The sequence below is a fragment of the Trematomus bernacchii genome, unplaced genomic scaffold (assembly GCF_902827165.1).
Source record: "Trematomus bernacchii unplaced genomic scaffold, fTreBer1.1, whole genome shotgun sequence".
NCBI classification, from domain to species: domain Eukaryota; kingdom Metazoa; phylum Chordata; class Actinopteri; order Perciformes; family Nototheniidae; genus Trematomus; species Trematomus bernacchii.
The window spans coordinates 162271-183012 of record NW_022987521.1 but is presented as its reverse complement, the minus strand read 5'-3'; the positions used below and the strand labels follow the sequence as shown (position 1 = coordinate 183012).

Here is a 20742-nt window from a genome sequence, read left to right as displayed (position 1 = left end):
CCCCGGTAATGGTACAAATCTCAACCTGTCGTACAATGGACAGCTTCCCCCCCCCATCTATGTATATACTCGCATTTTAGACTCTGTTACTAACTGTATATCTGTAGACTTGGTATGTCTTAAATGTCCGGTTAGGATGTATTAGAACGAAATCTAAAATGAAAATTGTAAATAAGCCATCTGTATGTAAAAAACCACCTGTATGTAAATTGTAAATAAGCCATCTGTATGTCAAATATGTCTTATATGTCTTAAATGATATGATGAATTGGAAATGGGGGACCCTGATGTAAACAAGACGAAAGTCTTTCTCTGGTCTGCATCCCCTTAACAATTGTATGTTTTGAGCTGTACTGTACTGTACCCAATATACAAGCTGTTAATAAACTTTTCAATCAATCAATCAATCAAACGAGGACATCCCAATTAATACCTGAGGACTCCTCTGTCCTCGCGTCACCTCCTCGTGTCTCTCGCTCGCATCTTAAGGAGGCGGAGCTAAGACGCAAGGAAGGGATGCGAGTGAGGGAAAGGAGGAGTCGAGGAGGGGTATTGAGATGAGGCTCAAGTGTAGCAGATCCCTCCGAAAGACGGTCGTACACTTGACTGATGATTTCTCATTTATTGAAAACTCCAAAAATCAACGTAAGAGCTACACAAAGACACAACACAACAACTACAGTTAAGCTTCATCCATATTAGCATCACTTTAGCATACCATTAAACAAGTGAACCGTAAAGTTATAAAACAGTATGAACGAATCAGGACACATGTTTATATTAGTTAACACTAACCTTGTGCCTCTTGCTAAACTTTCTCTTTTGATATCGCCGTATTTAAATGTAGATATCTCCGTTAATGTCTGTACTTTATCTCCGTTCATCTCCGTCAAGTGTTTTTCTTTGGGAACAGTAGCTTCCTGTTAATAGCGCAAAGTCACCTTCAAAATAAAAGCATGTCTAAATAAAACAGGAAGTTGAGTTAAATTATAGAAATGTAAACAATAGCAATGAAAGTAACAAAAACAATGCAATATCCTTTTCAGGTTCATTGGTGGCCAAAAATAATGCTGCATCTGTAATTTGGAGATACTTTGGGTATCACTTTTATTTAACATATATGTTGTTCCAGTTGTAGAGGTTACACTAAATATGCCCCATTTTGTTACTTGCTCTTTTCTCTGTTACATCCTCATTTGTTTGGGCATCCAGATGTCTTATTTAATGAACATGTGCATGTGTTCTTATATTTACTGGATAGTAGTGCAGAAAGTATGCAGAAAAAACCTTTATTTTCAAAGAAGATATATTTTGGTATTTATTTTATTTTGTCAAATTCTAAGTTATTTCCAAACAGTAGCCTACTACTCAGATATTGTTGTTGTTGGATTTGTTTATGATTCTTTGAGAAATACAGATTTCAAAATGATCATTTGTCTGTGCTCTTTCCTTTCCCTGACCAAGTACATATTACACTTTGTTCATTCAATCACAAATCACAATATTGTCCACAATAATCTCAATATGACTTTTTCACCAAATCGTGAAGCCCTATTGGGAACATAAACATTTCTATGTTAGAAAGTAAACTTTATGTAAAACTAATATTAGTTCAGAGGACCTTCTTTATTCAGACCATTTACTAAAGAAAACATACATTTACTTTAACAACTAACAGTGGAAGAATAATAGTTTCTTTAGGAAGCAATCAACTGTTATGACTGCAGACTACATTTAGAGAAATACAAATGTGAACAAAACAACATTTACAAACGTATGGATGTTATATATATGTACAAGAATAAGTTGAATAATTAATGAAACATGTGAGACCTCCTGCAGTAACAGAGAGTCAGTGAACTGACCTGAGAGCCTCCAGTCTGCAGTCTGGACTCTCTAGAAGATCTCTCAGCAGCTCCACTCCTGAATCCTTCAGAGCGTTGTCACTCAGGTCCAGATCTCTCAGATGGATGTTGGACTTCAGAGCTGAGATCAGAGCAGAACAGCTGATCTCTGACAAACTGCAGCTATTCAGTCTGAATAAAGAAAACATGATGTGACTTTAGAAAACAATGTTCCTGTTTGAAATAACTCCAGGTTTAATAATCTGTTCAGAGTTAAACAGGGTTTTAATGTCAGAGATGATGTAGAAACAATCCACTGATAATCTGGATCTTTAACTTTGATCAGATGTTAAACAACTCCTTCATCTCCCTCACAGCTCATCAGTACTGACAGCATCTCCACTGACTCATGGAGCACAGAGTGAGTCTGTGGAAGCTCAAACTCTCTCCCTCACACATTCACCTTCTCTCTGTTACTCTGATCAATATGCAGTCATTAGCAAACATGGAAGAAATAACAATTAAAATGTATTTGTTCAAATTCAGAAAATCATAAACACAAACAGATCTGTATGAACTGCAGTTATGCGGCTTTCACACCAGCGCTTTTCCCTTTCTAGCTCCTAGCGAGAGCTTTTCTGGTTCAGCTCCCGTTTCCCTTTTCAGCTCCCGCTCTGTTCACACTGCCCAGAGCTGCCGCTGCTGCGTCATGACGTCAACGTTTACGTTGCTGATTTTCTCCCACAACAACAACGGGGGGGGGACTGCGTCGGGTCGATGATCGTGTTGCTTTTAATCATACGAAGCCAGATTAAATTAAATAACGACTTCTCCAACCTTATACTTTTCTCCAGAGTGCCGTGGTTCATTGTTTATTAATGTGTTTCAGCATTTACCGACCGCTGCAGTGCTGGCTGCTCTTCAACGGGAGTGTATTCTCCCGTTAGCTCCGGGTTAGCTCACACGGCTCTAAAGTATTCACTGTCTGACTGTCACACAAGCAGCTGATACATATCCCCAGTTCCCCTTAAGTGAATGTGTGTCAGTCTGAATTGACGCTGTTTGGCATCACAACGCTGTTATGAAAGTTTCTCTGGTATAACATGGGTGATGTTAGCATAGCAACCGAAGCTAAACTGACTACTTGCTAAGCCGTTTTCTACAGGCACATTTTACCGGCGTATTTTTCATTATGATTCTACTTGTGATAGTCGGACATGACAACCTGTGCAGCCCATGTATTAATTCCATCCGATAGCTGCTATAATAACAAACAAAACGTCTGCCTGCTCTCCACAATGATCAATAACAGCGAACGGATGGTCAAAGTAAGGTTTCCTGCACGCCTCGACATAAGAGACGCCGCGTCATAGCTCCGAAGCTCTTGCCTCTGGACCGACAATTTTTTGGAGCTGGAAGTGAACAGCATTCCGGAGCTAAGAGGCGGCGCCGCTGCGGTGTGAACAGGAAAAACCGGCGTTTTCCAGCTCCGAGCAGGAGCTGGAAAAGCGCCGGTGTGAAAGGGGCATTAGAGAACTGACCTGAGAGTCTCCAGTCTGCAGTTTGGACTCTTTAGTCCAGAACTCAGCAGCTCCACTCCTGGATCCTTCAGAGTGTTGTATCTCAGGTCCAGATCTCTCAGATGAGAGAGGTCAGACTTCAGAGCTGAGGCCACGACTTCACATTCAGTCTCTGAGAGTTCACAGTCAGTGAGTCTATAATAACACATATATTACAACATGTGTTAAAACAAGAGGAAACATTATATTAACTTGAAGCATTTGATGAAAACATATTTGACATATGTTCTGATTGAGATTTGCTGTCAGTCCATTTTATATTATATATCATAATATATTATAGTAGAGTTGAATGTGTTGTCAGTGTGATCTGACCACATGTCTGTGCTCCTGCTGTCACTGACTGTTACCAAAAGAAACATAAATTAAATAAATCACTTTACAATATTAGGGTGTACATATTTAAATATTAATTAATATTTGGATGGATGAAGGATGTTTTTGCTTCTCTGAGCATCTGAACATGTGTTGCGAACACATGTTCAGATGCTCAGATATGAAGAAGAGGGGACACATGTTGATGTAGAAGAGACATGAAGAAGAGGGGACACATGTTGATGTAGAAGAGACATGAAGAAGAGGGGACACATGTTGATGTAGAAGAGACATGAAGAAGAGGGGACACATGTTGATGAAGAAGAGACATGTAGAAGAGGGGACACATGTTGATGTAGAAGAGACATGAAGAAGAGGGGACACATGGTGATGTAGAAGAGACGTGAAGAAGAGGGGACACATGTTGATGTGGAAGAGACATGAAGAAGAGGGGACACATGTTGATGTAGAAGAGACATGAAGAAGAGGGGACACATGTTGATGAAGAAGAGACATGAAGAAGAGGGGACACATGTTGATGTAGAAGAGACATGAAGAAGAGGGGACACATGTTGATGTAGAAGAGACATGAAGAAGAGGGGACACATGTTGATGAAGAAGAGACATGAAGAAGAGGGGACACATGTTGATGAAGAAGAGACATGAAGAAGAGGGGACACATGTTGATGTAGGAGAGACATGAAGAAGAGGGGACACATGTTGATGTAGAAGAGACATGAAGAAGAGGGGACACATGTTGATGAAGAAGAGACATGAAGAAGAGGGGACACATGTTGATGTAGGAGAGACATGAAGAAGAGGGGACACATGTTGATGTAGAAGAGACATGAAGAAGAGGGGACACATGTTGATGTAGAAGAGACATGAAGAAGAGGGGACACATGTTGATGTAGAAGAGACATGAAGAAGAGGGGACACGTGTTGATGTAGAAGAGACATGAAGAAGAGGGGACACATGTTGATGTAGAAGAGACATGAAGAAGAGGGGACACATGTTGATGTAGAAGAGACATGAAGAAGAGGGGACACATGTTGATGTAGAAGAGACATGAGGAAGAGGGGACACATGTTGATGTAGAAGAGACATGAAGAAGAGGGGACACATGTTGATGTAGAAGAGACATGAAGAAGAGGGGACACATGTTGATGAAGAAGAGACATGAAGAAGAGGGGACACATGTTGATGTAGAAGAGACATGAAGAAGAGGGGACACATGTTGATGTAGAAGAGACATGCAGAAGAGGATTTTGCACAATAGATGATGTACATATTTAAATGTTAATTAATATTTGGATGTGAATAATTAATGTTTAATAATAATAATAATTCATTACATTTTATTATAGTGCTTTTCCAGGTGCTCAAAGCGCTTTACAAATACACATTACACATATCAGACATGTAACATCATTACTGTGGACAATACCCAGAGAAAAGTGTTCAGGCTTCTCTGAGCATCTGAACATGTGTTGCGAACACAAACACAATTAACAAACCAATAAAGTTTCAATATTTTAAACTGAATACCATCAGATGTTCTCAGTATATCAGCATTAAGACATAACTCTGTTATTGGTGGGAAATGATATAGATCTGATTTTAAACTCCAACACATTGTGATAAAAACGTGTTTAATGATAAAGAAACTACTAGAAAGTAATAATAACATGTTTCTGTGATAACTGTAAGTCCTGCTGTGTGGTGTGATCACATGCTGAGAAACCTCTCAAGTCCTTCATGTGTTTGACATGTCGCCTCCATCACTCAATATGAAGAGAGGAACGGAACAATTTAACTATTATTATAAATAAATAGAAGAACAGTGTTGGTTTTATTTTGCTCTCAGTATTTAAACAGCAGAAATGTTATAGTGTTTATTTGAATAATTAAACATCTGATCCACATTAGTTTATAAAGTTAATCACATCTGGACTTACCTGGCCTTCCTGCAGTTCCTCACAGCTGGAATCAGTCTCCGTTTCCCCTCCCGTGTTGTGTTGTACTGATCAAGGTCCAACTCATTCAGAACCTCCTCTGACATCTGCAGCATGTAGGCCAGAGCAGAGCAGTGGATCACAGAGAGATGATCTGATCTTTTCTCTGACTTCAGGAACTCTGTGATCTTCTGATGTACTGAGTGGTCCTTCATCTCTGTCAGACAGTGGAAGATGTTGATGCTCCTTTCAGGAGAGATTTCATCACTGCTCATCTCCTTCAGGTTCTTGATGGCTCTCTGGATGGTTTCTGGACTGTTGTCTGTGCGACCCAGCAGGCCTTTGAAGAGTCTCTGGATGGTTTTTGGACGCTTGTCTGAGCGACCCAGCAGGCCTCCTAAGAGTCTCTGGTTGGACTCCAGAGAGAGGCCGTGGAGAAAGCGGACAAACAGGTCCAGGTGGCCATTTTTACTTCTTAGGGATTTCTTCATGGCTCCCTTTAGGAAGACATCCAGGGATGGGTAATCCTGATCTCTGTTGTTACTGTTCTCATCGGGCCAGTCTCCCTGCAGGAAGTCCTTCAGTACCTCTGTGTCTCTGGTGGTGTAACAGTGGAACATGTAGACTGCAGCCAGAAACTCCTGAATGCTCAGATGAACAAAGCAGTAGACTGTTTTCTTGAAGATCAAACTCTCTCTTTTGAAGATCTCTGTACAAACTCCTGAGTGCACCAAGGCCTTGGTAACATCAAGATCACAGCGCTCCAGGTCTTCTTGGTAGAACATGATGTCTCCTTTCTCCAGATGTTCAAACGCCAGCCTCCCCAGCTTCAGAAGAACCTCCCTGTCAGCCTCCGTCAGCTGCTGTGGACTCGTCTCATGTCCCTCTTCATACTTCTGCTTCTTCCTCTTGGTCTGGACCAGCAGGAAGTGTGAGTACATGTCAGTGAGGGTCTGGGGCAGCTCTCCTCTCTGGTCTGTAGTCAACATGTGGTCCAGAACTGCAGCAGTGATCCAGCAGAAGACTGGGATCAGACACATGATGTGGAGGCTCCTGGAGCTCTTGATGTGAGAGATGATTCTGCTGGACAGGTCTTCATCACTCGATCTCCTCCTGAAGTACTCCTCCTTCTGGGCGTCAGTGAAGCCTCGTACTTCTGTTACCCTGTCCACACACTCAGGAGGGATCTGATTGGCCGCTGCAGGTCTGGAAGTTATCCAGACGAGAGCCGAGGGAAGCAGCTTCCCCCTGATGAGGTTTGTCAGCAGCACGTTGACTGAGGACTGCTGTGAGACATCAGACACAACCTCATTGTTTCTGAAGTCCAGAGAAAGTCTGCTTTCATCCAGGCCGTCAAAGATGAGCAGCACTTTGCAGACAGCCAGCTGCTCTGCTGTGACCTTCTGTAAGGTTGGATGGAAAACATGGAGCAGCCTGAGAAGACTGTACTGCTCACCTTTGATCAGGTTCAGCTCCCTGAAGGAGAGCGGGATCACCAGACTGACATCTTGGTTTTCCAAACCCTCGGCCCAGTCCAGAGTGAACTTCTGCACTGAGAAGGTTTTTCCAACTCCAGCGACTCCGTTGGTCAGGACCGCTCTGATGAGAGTCTGTTGGTCAGGTAAGGCTTTAAAGATGTCCTGGCACTTGATTGGAGTGTCATGGAGGGTCTCCTTCTTGGAAGCTGTCTCCAGCTGCCTCACCTCATGCTGGGTATTAACCTCTTCACTCTGGCCTTGTGTGATGTAGAGCTCAGTGAAGATGCTGTTGAGGAGGGTTTCACTTTGATCAGTTCCTTCAGTCACACGTTCACATCTCCTCCTCTGACTGAGCCTATGTTCATCTAAAACCTCCTGCAGACCACTATCTGCTGAAAGAGAAGGAAACACGAGAGAATCAGGAAATGCTTTTGAGAATCTAACAATAAAACTAATAAAAACAGACTGAGTTGAAATGTTTTGCAAACAGCTTAATGTCTATGCTCTACAACAGTATACCTCATCAAGACCAAATGAACCAGGAAGAGGAATAAGACGCTGCATGAGTTCGGCCTCTTACCTCGTACAGAGCTGGTCTGACTGGCTGTCTGCAGGCCAGCTCTGGTTCTGGATCTCTTTCCACACTGGGGACAGGAGGGGTCTCCTGATGGAGGTCTCTGCTCCCAGTATGAGGTGATGCACTGTCTGCAGAACCAGTGTCCACAGCTGGTAGAGACTGGATCCTTCAGGACGTCCTGACACAGAGCACAGCTGGACAGCTGCTCCTCCACAGGAACACCACTCTTCCTCCTCCCTCTGTGAAGATGAACACATCCTTTATAGCACTTTAGGGGAGCTGATTATCACCAAAGGTACAACAAGGGGGAACATTCTAGTTTGATATTTAAAAAAAGTTCTATATAATATACCTTTGTGATCAGGTAGATAGCTTACAATTCACATGATCATCAAACCAAAGAGCATCCTGTCTGGATTCATGACCCAGAGGAGCACAAGTTCACTGCATCTACTAAGGCCCCGGCTCCACGAGGACGAAAACTGGTTGAATCCGCATATTTCTCATGCGTATAGCCCTCTAAGCTCCACGACGCCGTAAGGGAAACGTAGAAACAGACCCCGCAAACGACAACGGGTCCAAAGGTGGATAGATCTGGGAACTGAGCGCTCTGGGGGGTCCAACGGGGCCGTGGAGTCGCCTATACGGTCATCCGTTTTTATAGCCCCGCCTCTCCCCCGCAGGGTTGCTATCGTGCTCCAGTCGCTACTGACCATGCTACAGTTCTTTGTGCAACATCTACAGGAGCTCCTCCTTGAATTCAGATTATTTATCTTTATCTCGATATGGACATAAATGCGAGTGAAGTCTAATCTGACAGGACGGAGACACGCAGCTCCTGCCGCTGTGATGCAGCGAGAGCAAAACACACACTTCAAGTCAGATCATCACCCTTAGCTATTTTAATTACCTCTCAAACTAAACTAGTTATAAATATGTTCATTTTTACTGTCGGGTCACTCATTACAGGATCAGCTGCTGCATGAGACAGACACTGACGCTGTGAGAAGAGAGGAAAAAGAGAGGCTCTGTGTATTTGATGATTATATATCATTATATCGTCGTTATTCATTTGTTTTAAAGCTCAATAAATAACAATGAAGACCTTTGACCGGCACTTTTATAATTTTGTCCGGAAGATTTAAACTTTAACACACGTTGACCGGCGAAAAACTCTGCCCGGTTCTGTCGGCCCCCACCGCGGAGAATACACAGAAGTGCAGCCATGACAACCATTCTTCTTCGCTGATTTTGTGGAGGAAGTTGCTGCTTTTGTGGAGGAAGTTACAGCGCCACGTACAGGTTCGGCATATGTACTGCAGCTTTTCCAGCGTTTGGATGTAAACGGAGCCGTCTCGTGGAGCTTGACACAATCCGGTGTATATTGCGTGGGGACGGAAGGTTTTTTGCGGTTGCATTTGCGTTACTCCGATGCGTTTTGCCGTATTTGTCCTCGTGGAGCCGGGGCCTAAGACACACAGCTGTATTAACCTGGTGCTTTATAAACCCAACTTACAGAGAATCTGCTGTGAATTAATATCAATAAACATATGGAAAGGATGCCTAAGTAACAACAGAATGATACTGATTTGTAAAAAGCCTGAGTTAATGCTTTGTCAGGTCTGTCTCCAACACAACGAGCATACACATTTAAAAATGTTTGTTTTCTGAATGAGATCGGTTTGATTAAAGCTAGGCTAACATTGTAGCTGCTCCATCAGCACTCTCATGAATAACTTCATGAAGTCATAAGTACATCAGTGTCAGGGTGGATCTACCGGGGTGGCATGGGGTGGCAACTGCCACCCTAAAAAAGTGCCTTGCCACCCCAGCTGCCACCCCAGTTGGCAGCTTTTTTTTAAAAATAAAAGTTGTGGCTCATCGGACATTTATGAGAGAAAATCCCCAATGACCGAGTGCAAGTGAATGCAGCACAAGACGCGAGCCTTGTAGCCACTCCCCCGGCCCTGGCGCGAGCGTGGAAATATGATTGGCGGCGATTTCATTTTAACAGGACGGCGCAAAACGAGAAGCATTCGGACCCAAGTACTGAAGGAATGAGGTATTTGCGGTCTACAATGACAGAGAAGAGACTGTCAAGTTTGGCTGTACTCAGCATTGAATCAAAACGCACTAAAGCTGTTGATCTTAATACATTTGTGAGGCGTCTTGCTGAACAAAATGGTAATCGCCGCATTCAGCTGTTATACATGTAGGCATGCCAACTTGATGCTCTGCTCACGGATGAGCATAAAAAACTGTTAAGATGCTGTCCTTGTATGTGTGTATATATTTATTTTCTTTGTGGGGGTCTGCCCCCAAAAAAAGTAACCACTTTGATTTAACTAGGCCAGTAGGTAAGGACTCTCCACTGGATAATAGCTGCAGCGATGTATATGTTTTAGCTGATTACACGTTTTTTTTATCCTAACTGATGCAGTTAGTCACTTCTTTAATGTTTGTTCTTTCTGATGTAAAGTCCAGGTTATAACTGTTTGCAGTAAAGTTGAGGGGCGCTGAACTGTTTGAATTTTGATCTATGATAGTAATTTGTCATTCAAATTTGAAGGAGGGTGAGCAAGCATCTTGAGGAACATTCATCATTCTATACACAATAGAAGAAGAAGAATTGATGATAGTGCTGTGGCCAGGGTTTTCAAACAACTGCATACTAAGAAGGCCAGTGGGCCAGACGGTATTTCGGCACTCCTGCTGAAAACGTTTGCAGATGAGCTCACCCCTGCCTGGAGTCCATTATTCCAGCTCTCTGCTGACACGGGAAGCATCCCTCAAATATGGAAGAAAGCTGTCATCATACCAGTTGCAAAAAAACCATGCCCACATGACAACAACGACTTCAGACCAGTGGCTTTGACCTCAATAGTTATGAAGTCACTAGAACGGATTATTGTAGGGAACTTGCGAACTGAGGTGCAACACCTCTTGGACCCCTACCAGTTTGCGTATAGCGATGGTAGAGGTACAGATGATGCTCTGACCTCTACAACTCACTTTATTTTAAAACACCTGGAAAATCCTTTAGCTTATGCTAGATTCATGTTCATGGACTTTAGCTCAGCTTTTAATACTATTCTTCCCCAAATGATGTTAAAAAAGCTCAAACAGATGGATGTGAATCCTTACTTAATCAGATGGCATCACTCGTTCCTAACTGAAAGACAGCAGCAGGTGAAAGTAAACTCGACCCTCTCTGACACAAAGGTCATAACCACAAGGCTGCGTTAGCTCTCCTCTTCTCTTCACACTCTACACAAATGAGTGTAGGAGTCAGCACACACACAACCACATTATAAAGTGTTCTGATGACACAGCCATACTTAGTCTACTGACTAGAGACTCAGACATTTCTATTTATAAACTTGAGATTGAAGAGGTCGTGAAGTGGTGTGAGGCGCACAACCTGGTGTTAAATGTTAAAAAAACAAAGGAAATGATCTTTGACCCCAAGTCAGTATGTGATCACAGCCCAGTCCTTATCAACAGGGAGGGAGTTGAGCAGGTTTCACGGGTTAAATATTTGGGGATTTATTTTGATGCTCAGTTAGGCTGGGCCCATCAGGTATGCTCAAAGATAAGCCAGCGCCTGCATTTTCTGCGTAGGCTCAGGGTTCATGGAGTGGATACATGTATCATGTTAATGTTCTACAGGGCAGCAATTGAGTCTATTATTCGATATGGCATCACAACATGGTTTGGTAACTTGTCAGTTAAATCTAAATCACAACTCCAGAGCTTGATAAAAAGGGCTGGAAAAATAATTGGCACGCTTCCACCATCCTCTGTTCAGGAGATATTTGAGGAGATGGTGATAAAACAAGGCCGTAAAATCACATGCGACCCCAAACACATCCTGTATAGAGAGTTTGAGTTGCTGCTGGCAGAAGGTATAGATTACCAAACTGGAAATTGAACAGGTATAAGTTTTCCTTTGTTCCACTGTCAATCAAGCTGCTGAACAGTCAGAAACAATTGTGATTATGCTGTGTTAGGAGTTGTTGGGAAGTGAAATGTTTACAGTGTAGTATGTGCAATCGAGAAGGTTAAATAGGGAAAGTGCATTATGTGTAAATAGGTATGGACACAATAGGGATATGTGTAATTTGACGGACACTATGCATAGGTGCAATAGGGAAAGTGCAATATTTGATTTATGTATGTGCAATAGGGAAAGTGCTGTACCTGTATGTTTCTTGTTTGTTTCTTTGCCATGTGATATGTGATCTCTGTTCTGTATCTATGACTGATTGACCTGAATGTTTTATGTTTATTATCTCGATGCCCAAGACAAATAAAGCTCTATCTTATCTTATCTTAACTCCTCCAAAATAAATGGTTTATTCAATAATAAATGAATATGTGAATCATAACAGTGATTGACAGCTTATAGGAATAATATGATTGTTAATAGTATCATATTCATTCAGACAAACATCGATGAGAAAGTTAATGAATGTACTTATTGCAGCAGTCTGCATAGATTTGGTACCCCTGCTGGTCTAAGAGTGAATCAAACTCATTCAGTTATTGTTCAGTTAAAATTCTGCCACTTTATATTTATATTTAAGGCTTTACTGATGTGCCACAATAATGTATCCTGTTATTGAGTTAAAATATGAATACTGAGGCTTTCCAAGTTAACATTGATTGATATGACCGGGATTAAATCAGCATATACTTCTGCCAGGGGATGCCACCCCTCAAAATCTCCTGCCACCCTCTTGCCACCCCATGAATATTTTTCTAGATCCGCCCCTGAGCAGTGACTATGTATTTAGCACCACAGACAGTCTCTGGTTTAAACAGGTACATTAATAACCATGATTGAATATGAGCTGCTGTAGAGCTCTGTTCTCCTCTCTGATTCCCCTCAGACCCTCAGAGACCACAGGAGCACAATCTCAACACTGACAGGTTTTTGTAACAGAGCGTCACAAACTTTACACTCAAGTTGAAATGTGTCACGCTGCACAAATACGCAGGTGATATGAATTTCCCATCTTCACTTCCTCCGTGTTGCCAGGCACGGATCTGGGTCTTTGTATTGACTCTACATGTAATCTCTTGAACTCTGTTATATCTGCTAATGCTAAACTCAACCAGCTCACCAGGTTGTTACTATTATTAATATAAATACAAATCATAATCATGCCCAAGTAGTTAAATAATGTTTTGGATGATATATATTTAGTTTTTAAATCAGTATTTATCAAAATGTTTGCTATTTAAAACCATTTTATACCACGGATACAATGATAATATAATTGCATATTGAATTATCCTCAAATAATGTTAGCTTGCTGTACTCTGCTGCGTGTTTCCTTTACAAACTGCTCACATGATATCATTAAAGAACAGTTTAATATATTAGATTACATAAACACTGAATCCTCTTCAGGTCAGGTTACAGTAGAAACAGACTCTTACTTTGTGTCTGAGGGTCCAGGTCCATTTCTGAAGTATATAGGTTCCCCCATAGACCGGTCACTCTTCAGAGACAGACAGCTGGGGACTGGAGACTCTGCTCTCTGTCTGTGGAAACAACACATGTTTTAAACATCATTAGTTTATTTAAAGTGGACCTATCATGCTATATTTAAATGATATATTGTAGGGCCATACCTATATAAGGTATATTTATACGTTTCTGTTTTCAAAATACCAAACAGATCATGCATTTTAGCCATGCCTCATTTCGCTCTATGTGCTGTTTGCTGTCTACGGGTCTGGTTCTGCTGACCACGCCCCCCTGCAGGAGAGGGGAGACGTGCTCTGATCAGCTGCTGGGCTGTCAGAAGAGGGGGAGAAAAAGAGATCTCCGTCCTCCGTGTTTTATTATATAGAGTCGTTATTCATTTGTTTTAAAGCTCAATAAATAACAAAGAAGACCTTTGACCGGCACTTTTCTAATTTTGTCCGGAAGATTTAAACTTTAACGGACATCTTAACCGGCGAAACAAACTGAAACTGAAACTCTGCCGCACGGTCCCCTCGTTCCTTGGAAGAGGCGGAGAGGTGGGTGTTTGTCATCTGCTGGTGGACTAACCGGAGAGAATTACAGTGCTTGCCTCGACGGGGAGGGATTGCATTGAATTAAAGCAGCGGGAGCAAACGCTTGCCTCGGGGAGGGAGAAAGAAAGCCACAGCGGAGAATAAACAGAAGGGTAACCATGGTAACTATGGGCGGGAAGTCTTCTTCGCTGCTTTTGTGGCAGACTACAGCGCCACTTACAGGCCTGGCATATGTACTACAGCGTCTCCAGCGCTTTCGAACGGCAATGGCCGTGGCTGTCTCCTCCTGATTGGTGGAGTTGGCCCAATAGCCGTAGCGCCACCGTCCTGACGTCAGGACAGTGTTCAAATCTGGATCAGTTTTTATCAGATCCGTTGCAGCCCCTTTTTTAGAGATTTGGGTATGGAGGAAAATAGAGAGGGTTGTGTTTTCTGACACTTGGTGAGTTCCCTGGAACACCGGGGACACATATTCATGTAGAAAAGACGTACAAAAGTGCATTTTGCATGATAGGTCCCCTTTAAGGCGAGACACCCCCATACCTGCCAACCCTACCGATTTGGGCGGTAGTCTACCGCTTTTGACATGTTTCTACCGCCTACCGACTTAGCTGACTTTCCCTACCGATTTTCAATATTCCCAAACTATAACAAATAAAAATGACACTACATAGACACTGGACTCGACTTTTGGCGGACACCGTTTGCAGCGTGTCTGTGATCCCATCATACAAACAGTCCTCTGTGTTTCTGAAAGAGAAACAACGTGCAGACCGGGGGTAATCACTCCCAAATGAGTTTAAGGGAACAGAGACGAGGCATTTGAGTCCTGCAGGGATTCCCCGTTAATATCAGTGTCTCGAAAACACATGTTGGCGACTGAAAGACATCCTGTGTTTGGTATCTCATAACGGCAAAAGAACGGCGAAGACGACAACAATTGTCACTTGCACGAAGCAAGTTTATACAAAAAACAAATGACCCCGAACATGAAATACCTTCACAGAGTGCGTCGATGCGCAAGCTATCATCCAAACAACAGGAGGGTTTAGCTAGCGCCACACTGCAATCTTTAAAGGTCGTTTTCTCAAAATTAGTTTTTTCTCCTACCGAGTCTGAAATGTCCACTTCAGTAGCACGTACATACACCAAACCTTGCAGTTATATTCCTATCAATATTATGAAGGCTTTTACAGAAGGGTTTGTTCATATATCATTCATAGCCTGAATTATATAACATTTTATATGTAAAAACTAGGGCTGTCAGTCGATTAAAATAGTTAATCGCGTAGGGCTGTGCGATTATGGCAAAAATCATAATCACGATTATTTTGGTCAATAATTGATATCACGATTATTAAATACGATTATTCATTGACTTTGAAAACATCCATTTATTGAACTTTTAAATACAAATAATAATTTGAACAGTATCTTTTTAACTGTTGATTTCCCTGAGCGTATAATTCAACTGAAAAACCAATACAAAAATAAATTAAATAAATGATACATTTAAATAAATAATATCAAAATAATAAATACCAATAAACAAGATCAACAAATATTTTGGAGCGCACTTCAACAAGCTACTAAACATATATAAATATGATAAATACAAATAAATTAGATCAAATATGTTGCAGTGCACTGCCACAACCTAGCAAAGCAAAATAATCGTTTTTTTCGATTATGTTGTTTTCGTAATTGTGGCAGGCCAAAATCGTAATTGCGATTAAAATACGATTAATTGCACAGCCCTATAATCGCGATTAATCGCAAATTAATCGCACATTTTTTATCTGTTCTAAATGTACCTTAGAGGGATATCTTTCACGTTTTTAATACTCTTATCAACATATGAGTGGACAAATATGCTTTATATGTTTGTTTATTATCATTTGAACAATGACAAATATTCTCATGAATATTAAACACAACAACCTCTGAACATTACAAATATTCGCCTCAATTCAACCTGGAACCTCTCTCATACAATAATACTCTGTGTGTGTGTGTGTGTGTGTGTGTGTGTGTGTGTGTGTGTGTGTGTGTGTGTGTGTGTGTGTGGAGAGACACTGTGATGGATCATGTAGCGCGCACTATCCGTGCTGAGTGTGCTGACTTTTCGTACAATGTCCCACTGTCTACCTGGCTAACTGGCTACCTGCATAAAGTCAAGTGCTCGGCGCAGTTGTCGGCGAAATGTCGCTCCTCTGTTTTCATTGAAACAGCTCCTTATATCCGTTAGCGCAGCTAGCTAGCACCAGATGCTAACAACAACAACAACACGTAAGGTGTGCCTCGCTCGCCCCACACATACACACACCCTCCCGGTCCTCCCGATGGCCAGTCCGGGCCTGCCGGTGAGCGTGGAAGTGTGGTCTGCCACAAGCGGGCGGCAGGAGCGAGGCTGTCAGCATCAGCTTGTAGATGGTATTTTAAACTCGATGCGCTCTCAAACTACAGGGCGGCCGAGGACAAAAAATACACATGCGTTAATCGCGTTAAAATTATTAGTGGCGTTAATTTGTTTTTGCGTTAACGCGTTATTAACGCGTTAACTTGACAGCCCTAGTAAAAACATGGCGAAACTTGATATTTTAGGGCTGTTGACAGTATTTTCTGATTTATTGAGTGATAAAAAGAGATATCCAAAATCCCTTCTGTAAAAGCCTTAGATTCTAATATGACTACAAAATGAAACAAGAATTTTGAACCTGGCTTTATCCAAAGTTCAGATTTTGATTCCTGAAATGTGTTCAAATATGCGCATATCTAATGAGATAATGGCTCATTTGCATATTTAAACATGCTATTTCAGAAAACTTGTAATACAAAAAACAATTGCCTTATTGTAAGTAATTAACTGGAGACATTTCTAGCTGATATCTTTAAGTTAAAAAAATTACCCTATTCACCTGGGGTGTCTCGCCTTAAAGAGCAGATTTTGATCCATGACTGTTCACCAAATTAAAGATTTTTAGAGTTTTTGAGTTGTGATTGTGGGTTTCTGTTGTTAAAATTCATTTGAGTGTGAAACATTTAACATATTTGTATTTTATTAGCTTAATTTAACACAAAGTCCAACATGTAGAGAGTGAGGATGATTTCACTGGTAGGTCTTTTACTATTGCTGTAAAGTCAAACGGAGCCTGAGGCTCTAATAATTATAAAATAAATACAGATTACAAAGTCGAAAAATAATATATATATAAATACATATCAATACAAAAATAGATTAATTTTTAATAAGAAATTAAATCATTAGCGTTACAAATATGTTCATTTAAATACAAATGACCCATTAATAGGGATAGAAATCGAGTGTGTAATGATCGCAGGCGGTCCTCCTCTGGCAAGCCGGGAGTAGAGTTCAACTTTGTTAATGCACTAAAAACTGAATCCTCTGCAGGTCAGGTTACAGTAGAAACAGACTCTTACTTTGTGTCTGAGGGTCCAGGTTCATTACTGAAGGTTGGAGGGTTCCTCATAGACTGGTCACTCTTCAGAGACAGACAGCTGGGGACTGGAGACTCTGCTCTCTGTCTGTGGAAACAACATGTTTTAAACATCATTAGTTTATTTAAAGAGCAGATTTTGATCCATGACTGTTCACCTGATTAAAGATTTTTAGAGTTTTTGAGTCTTGATTGTGGGTTTCTGTTGTTAGAATTCATTTGAGTGTGAAACGTTTTACATATTTGTGTTTTATTACCTTAATTTAACACAAAGTCCAACATGTAGAGAGTGAGGATGATTTCACTGGTAGATCATTTACTATAAAGTCAAACAGAGCCTAAGGCTCTAATAATAATCAAATAAATACAGATTACAATTAGTCGAAAAATAAAATATATAAATACATATCAATACAAAAATAGATTAATTTTAATAAGAACTTAAATCAAATATGTTACAAATATGTTCATTTAAATACAAATGACCCATTAATAGGGATAGAAATCGAGTGTGTAAGGATCGCAGGCGGTCCTCCTCTGGCAAGCCGGGTGTAATCACTCTAATCAGAAAGCCCCTGTGCCGCTACCTGAAGGAGTTAAATAGTTGGTGCTTGCAAGCCGGGTGACACACTGAAGTGTGCAGACGGGAGGCATTCTACCAAGTCAGGACAGGCAGCCGGTAACACACTGAAGCGTGCAGACGAGAGGCATTCTACCAAGTCAGGACAGGCAGCCGGTAACACACTGAAGTGTGCAGACGAGAGGCATTCTACCAAGTCAGGACAGGCAGACGGTAACACACTGAAGCGTGCAGACGGGAGGCATTCTACCAAGTCAGGGCAGGCAGCCGGTCAGACACTGAAGTGTGCAGACGAGAGGCATTCTACCAAGTCAGGACAGGCAGCCGGTAACACACTGAAGTGTGCAGACGAGAGGCATTCTACCAAGTCAGGACAGGCAGCCGGTCAGACACTGAAGTGTGCAGACGAGAGGCATTCTACCAAGTCAGGACAGGCAGACGGTAACACACTGAAGTGTGCAGACGAGAGGCATTCTACCAAGTCAGGACAGGCAGACGGTAACACACTGAAGTGTGCAGACGAGAGGCATTCTACCAAGTCAGGACAGGCAGCCGGTCAGACACTGAAGTGTGCAGACGGGAGGCATTCTACCAAGTCAGGACAGGCAGCCGGTCAGACACTGAAGTGTGCAGACGAGAGGCATTCTACCAAGTCAGGACAGGCAGCCGGTCAGACACTGAAGCGTGCAGACGGGAGGCATTCTACCAAGTCAGGACAGGCAGCCGGTCAGACACTGAAGTGTGCAGACGAGAGGCATTCTACCAAGTCAGGACAGGCAGCCGGTAACACACTGAAGCGTGCAGACGAGAGGCATTCTACCAAGTCAGGACAGGCAGCCGGTAACACACTAACATCCTGCAATTAGCCTACTCTGATAGGTGTTAAAAGGATATACGATTTTAGGAGGTTAAATCAATTGAATTTAAGAAGAACAATAAATAAATAAATACAATAAAATAAAAATATTTATTGTTAAAAAGCATTCATTTTGATTTACTAAAAACCTTTCTAATAAAATCCTGTTAATTTAGTTCACTGAATATTCTAAAATGGAGAAAATAATCTTTCTTGCAATAAAGAATTCATTTGATTTATTAAAAACATTGCTAGTAAAGTCTTGTTTAATTCCTTGAATACTTCTGTTAAAACAGTTAAGAATCTTTCTTGTTTAAATAAAATTCATTTGATTTGTTAAAAACATTGCTAATAAAATCCAGTTAATTAAATCTGCGGAGATTTAAAAAGAGCTTGGGTTTAGAGAATTGATGTTTAACATGAATATGTCTGTGCTTACTCTGCCCAGTTCATTTGTAAAATATTCACCTTTAAGGCAGCAGTGTCAGTGTATTGTTTGCATGCTTTGTTTATTTTAATAACTTGCAAGTTGTCTAAATGCATCCTTCTTGTTTCAAAGGTTTTCCCCCTACACTAAATGACCCATTCAGCAAGTAAATGGACTTCTGTTTGAAGTAAACTGTCTGTGGAAACAACACATGTTTTAAACACCATTAGTTTATTTAAAGAGCAGATTTTGATCCATGACTGTTCACCTGATTAAAGATTTTTAGAGTTTTTGAGTCTTGATTGTGGGTTTCTGTTGTTAAAATTCATTTGAGTGTGAAACGTTTTACATATTTGTGTTTTATTAGCTTAATTTAACACAAAGTCCAACATGTAGAGTGTGAGGACGATTTCACTGGTAGGTCATTTACTATTGCTGATGATGACAAGGAGCAAGAGTTCAACTTTGTTAATGTACTCTACTGGGTTTCATTAAACAGTTTAGATTATCAGATACCAACAAAACTGAATCCTCTTCAGGTCAGGTTACAGTAGAAACAGACTCTTACTTTGTGTCTGAGGGTCCAGGTTCATTACTGAAGGTTAGAGGGTCCCCCATAGACCAGTCACTCTTCAGAGACAGACAGCTGGGGACTGGAGATTTGTCCTCTTCATCATCTTTTAAATCACTCATCTTCTCCAGTCTGAGAGATAAACCAGTAACACACACACACACACACACACACACACACACACACACACACACACACACACACACACACACACACACACACACACACACACACACACACACACACACACACACACACACACACACACACACACACACACACACACACACACACACACACACACACACACACACACACACACACACACACACACACGTTTCAATTCTAAACCATCTTAATAATAAACTTGGTTCAAACACATGAAATCAGACTTCAGGCCGCTCTCCATTTGGACTGCGTCACATGTTATGTAACTCTGATGAATCAGAAAACAGGAAATAATAAAAGTTCACAACACTTGCAGAAGTCTCATTGGACTCTAGACGCAGATTTTTAACCAAGACGTTATTTTCTGACATCCAGTATAACAGAGTAAATAATGAATGTGTTAGAAAGCAGATCCTGGTGTTAACACTCACGCTGTTGTCCTCCTCGTGTCGAGCTGTAAAATGGCTTCTGGCAGTCTGACAAGTCTGACTTCCTACTTTCACTTTCAACTTCCCTCCCCCTCTGCAGCTCCTCCCTCTGATAGGAATCATGCTCAAGTTCCAACATAATAGAAACAAAAACATTGAAGACTTCCATGCTTCAAGATTGGAGGTTCAAAACCCCCATTAAACACACACACACACACACACACACACACACAAACACGCACACGCACACACACACACACACACACACACACACACACACACACACACACACACACACACACACACACACACACACACACACACACACACATTTAACCGGTGTGTCGTTAAGCGGTGTCTGCGTTGTAACGTGTTGATGATGGATGAGACCCGAGCCAGCACACAGTTGAGGCGATCTCCGTTTATTCACTGGTAATCTGACAATATACAACAAATCAGTCGTCATTCAATTGT

General features: G+C 41.5%; 1 protein-coding gene and 1 long non-coding RNA gene across 3 annotated transcripts; both read right to left on the bottom strand.

The window, feature by feature from the left end:
* Positions 1-1715: 1715 nt before the first annotated feature.
* LOC117472685 (protein NLRC3-like) lies at positions 1716-7697 on the bottom strand. The gene is made up of 4 exons (XM_034118019.1): positions 7683-7697; positions 5699-7548; positions 3413-3559; positions 1716-1728 (listed from the first exon to the last, which is right to left on the bottom strand). The coding sequence occupies exons 1-4, from the start codon at positions 7695-7697 to the stop codon at positions 1716-1718; spliced, it is 2025 nt and encodes a 674-aa protein (XP_033973910.1).
* Positions 7698-7943: 246 nt separating this feature from the next.
* LOC117472646 lies at positions 7944-19723 on the bottom strand. 2 transcript variants are annotated; one of them, XR_004554950.1, is made up of 4 exons: positions 19670-19710; positions 17222-17326; positions 13196-13300; positions 7944-7989 (listed from the first exon to the last, which is right to left on the bottom strand). It is a non-coding gene; the product is annotated as an uncharacterized LOC117472646 (long non-coding RNA). The 2 variants fall into 2 exon arrangements; XR_004554951.1 differs by lacking the exon at positions 17222-17326 and having other exon boundaries at positions 19670-19723.
* Between the last annotated feature and the right edge of the window lie 1019 nt (positions 19724-20742).

Bases quoted from the DNA above. Each gene is read 5' to 3' on its own strand.
- LOC117472685 (XM_034118019.1), bottom strand. The intron at 3,560-5,698 runs GTAAGTCCAGAT...GTGTTATTATAG, and splicing joins AGGAACTGCAGGAAGGCCAG to ACTCACTGACTGTGAACTCT.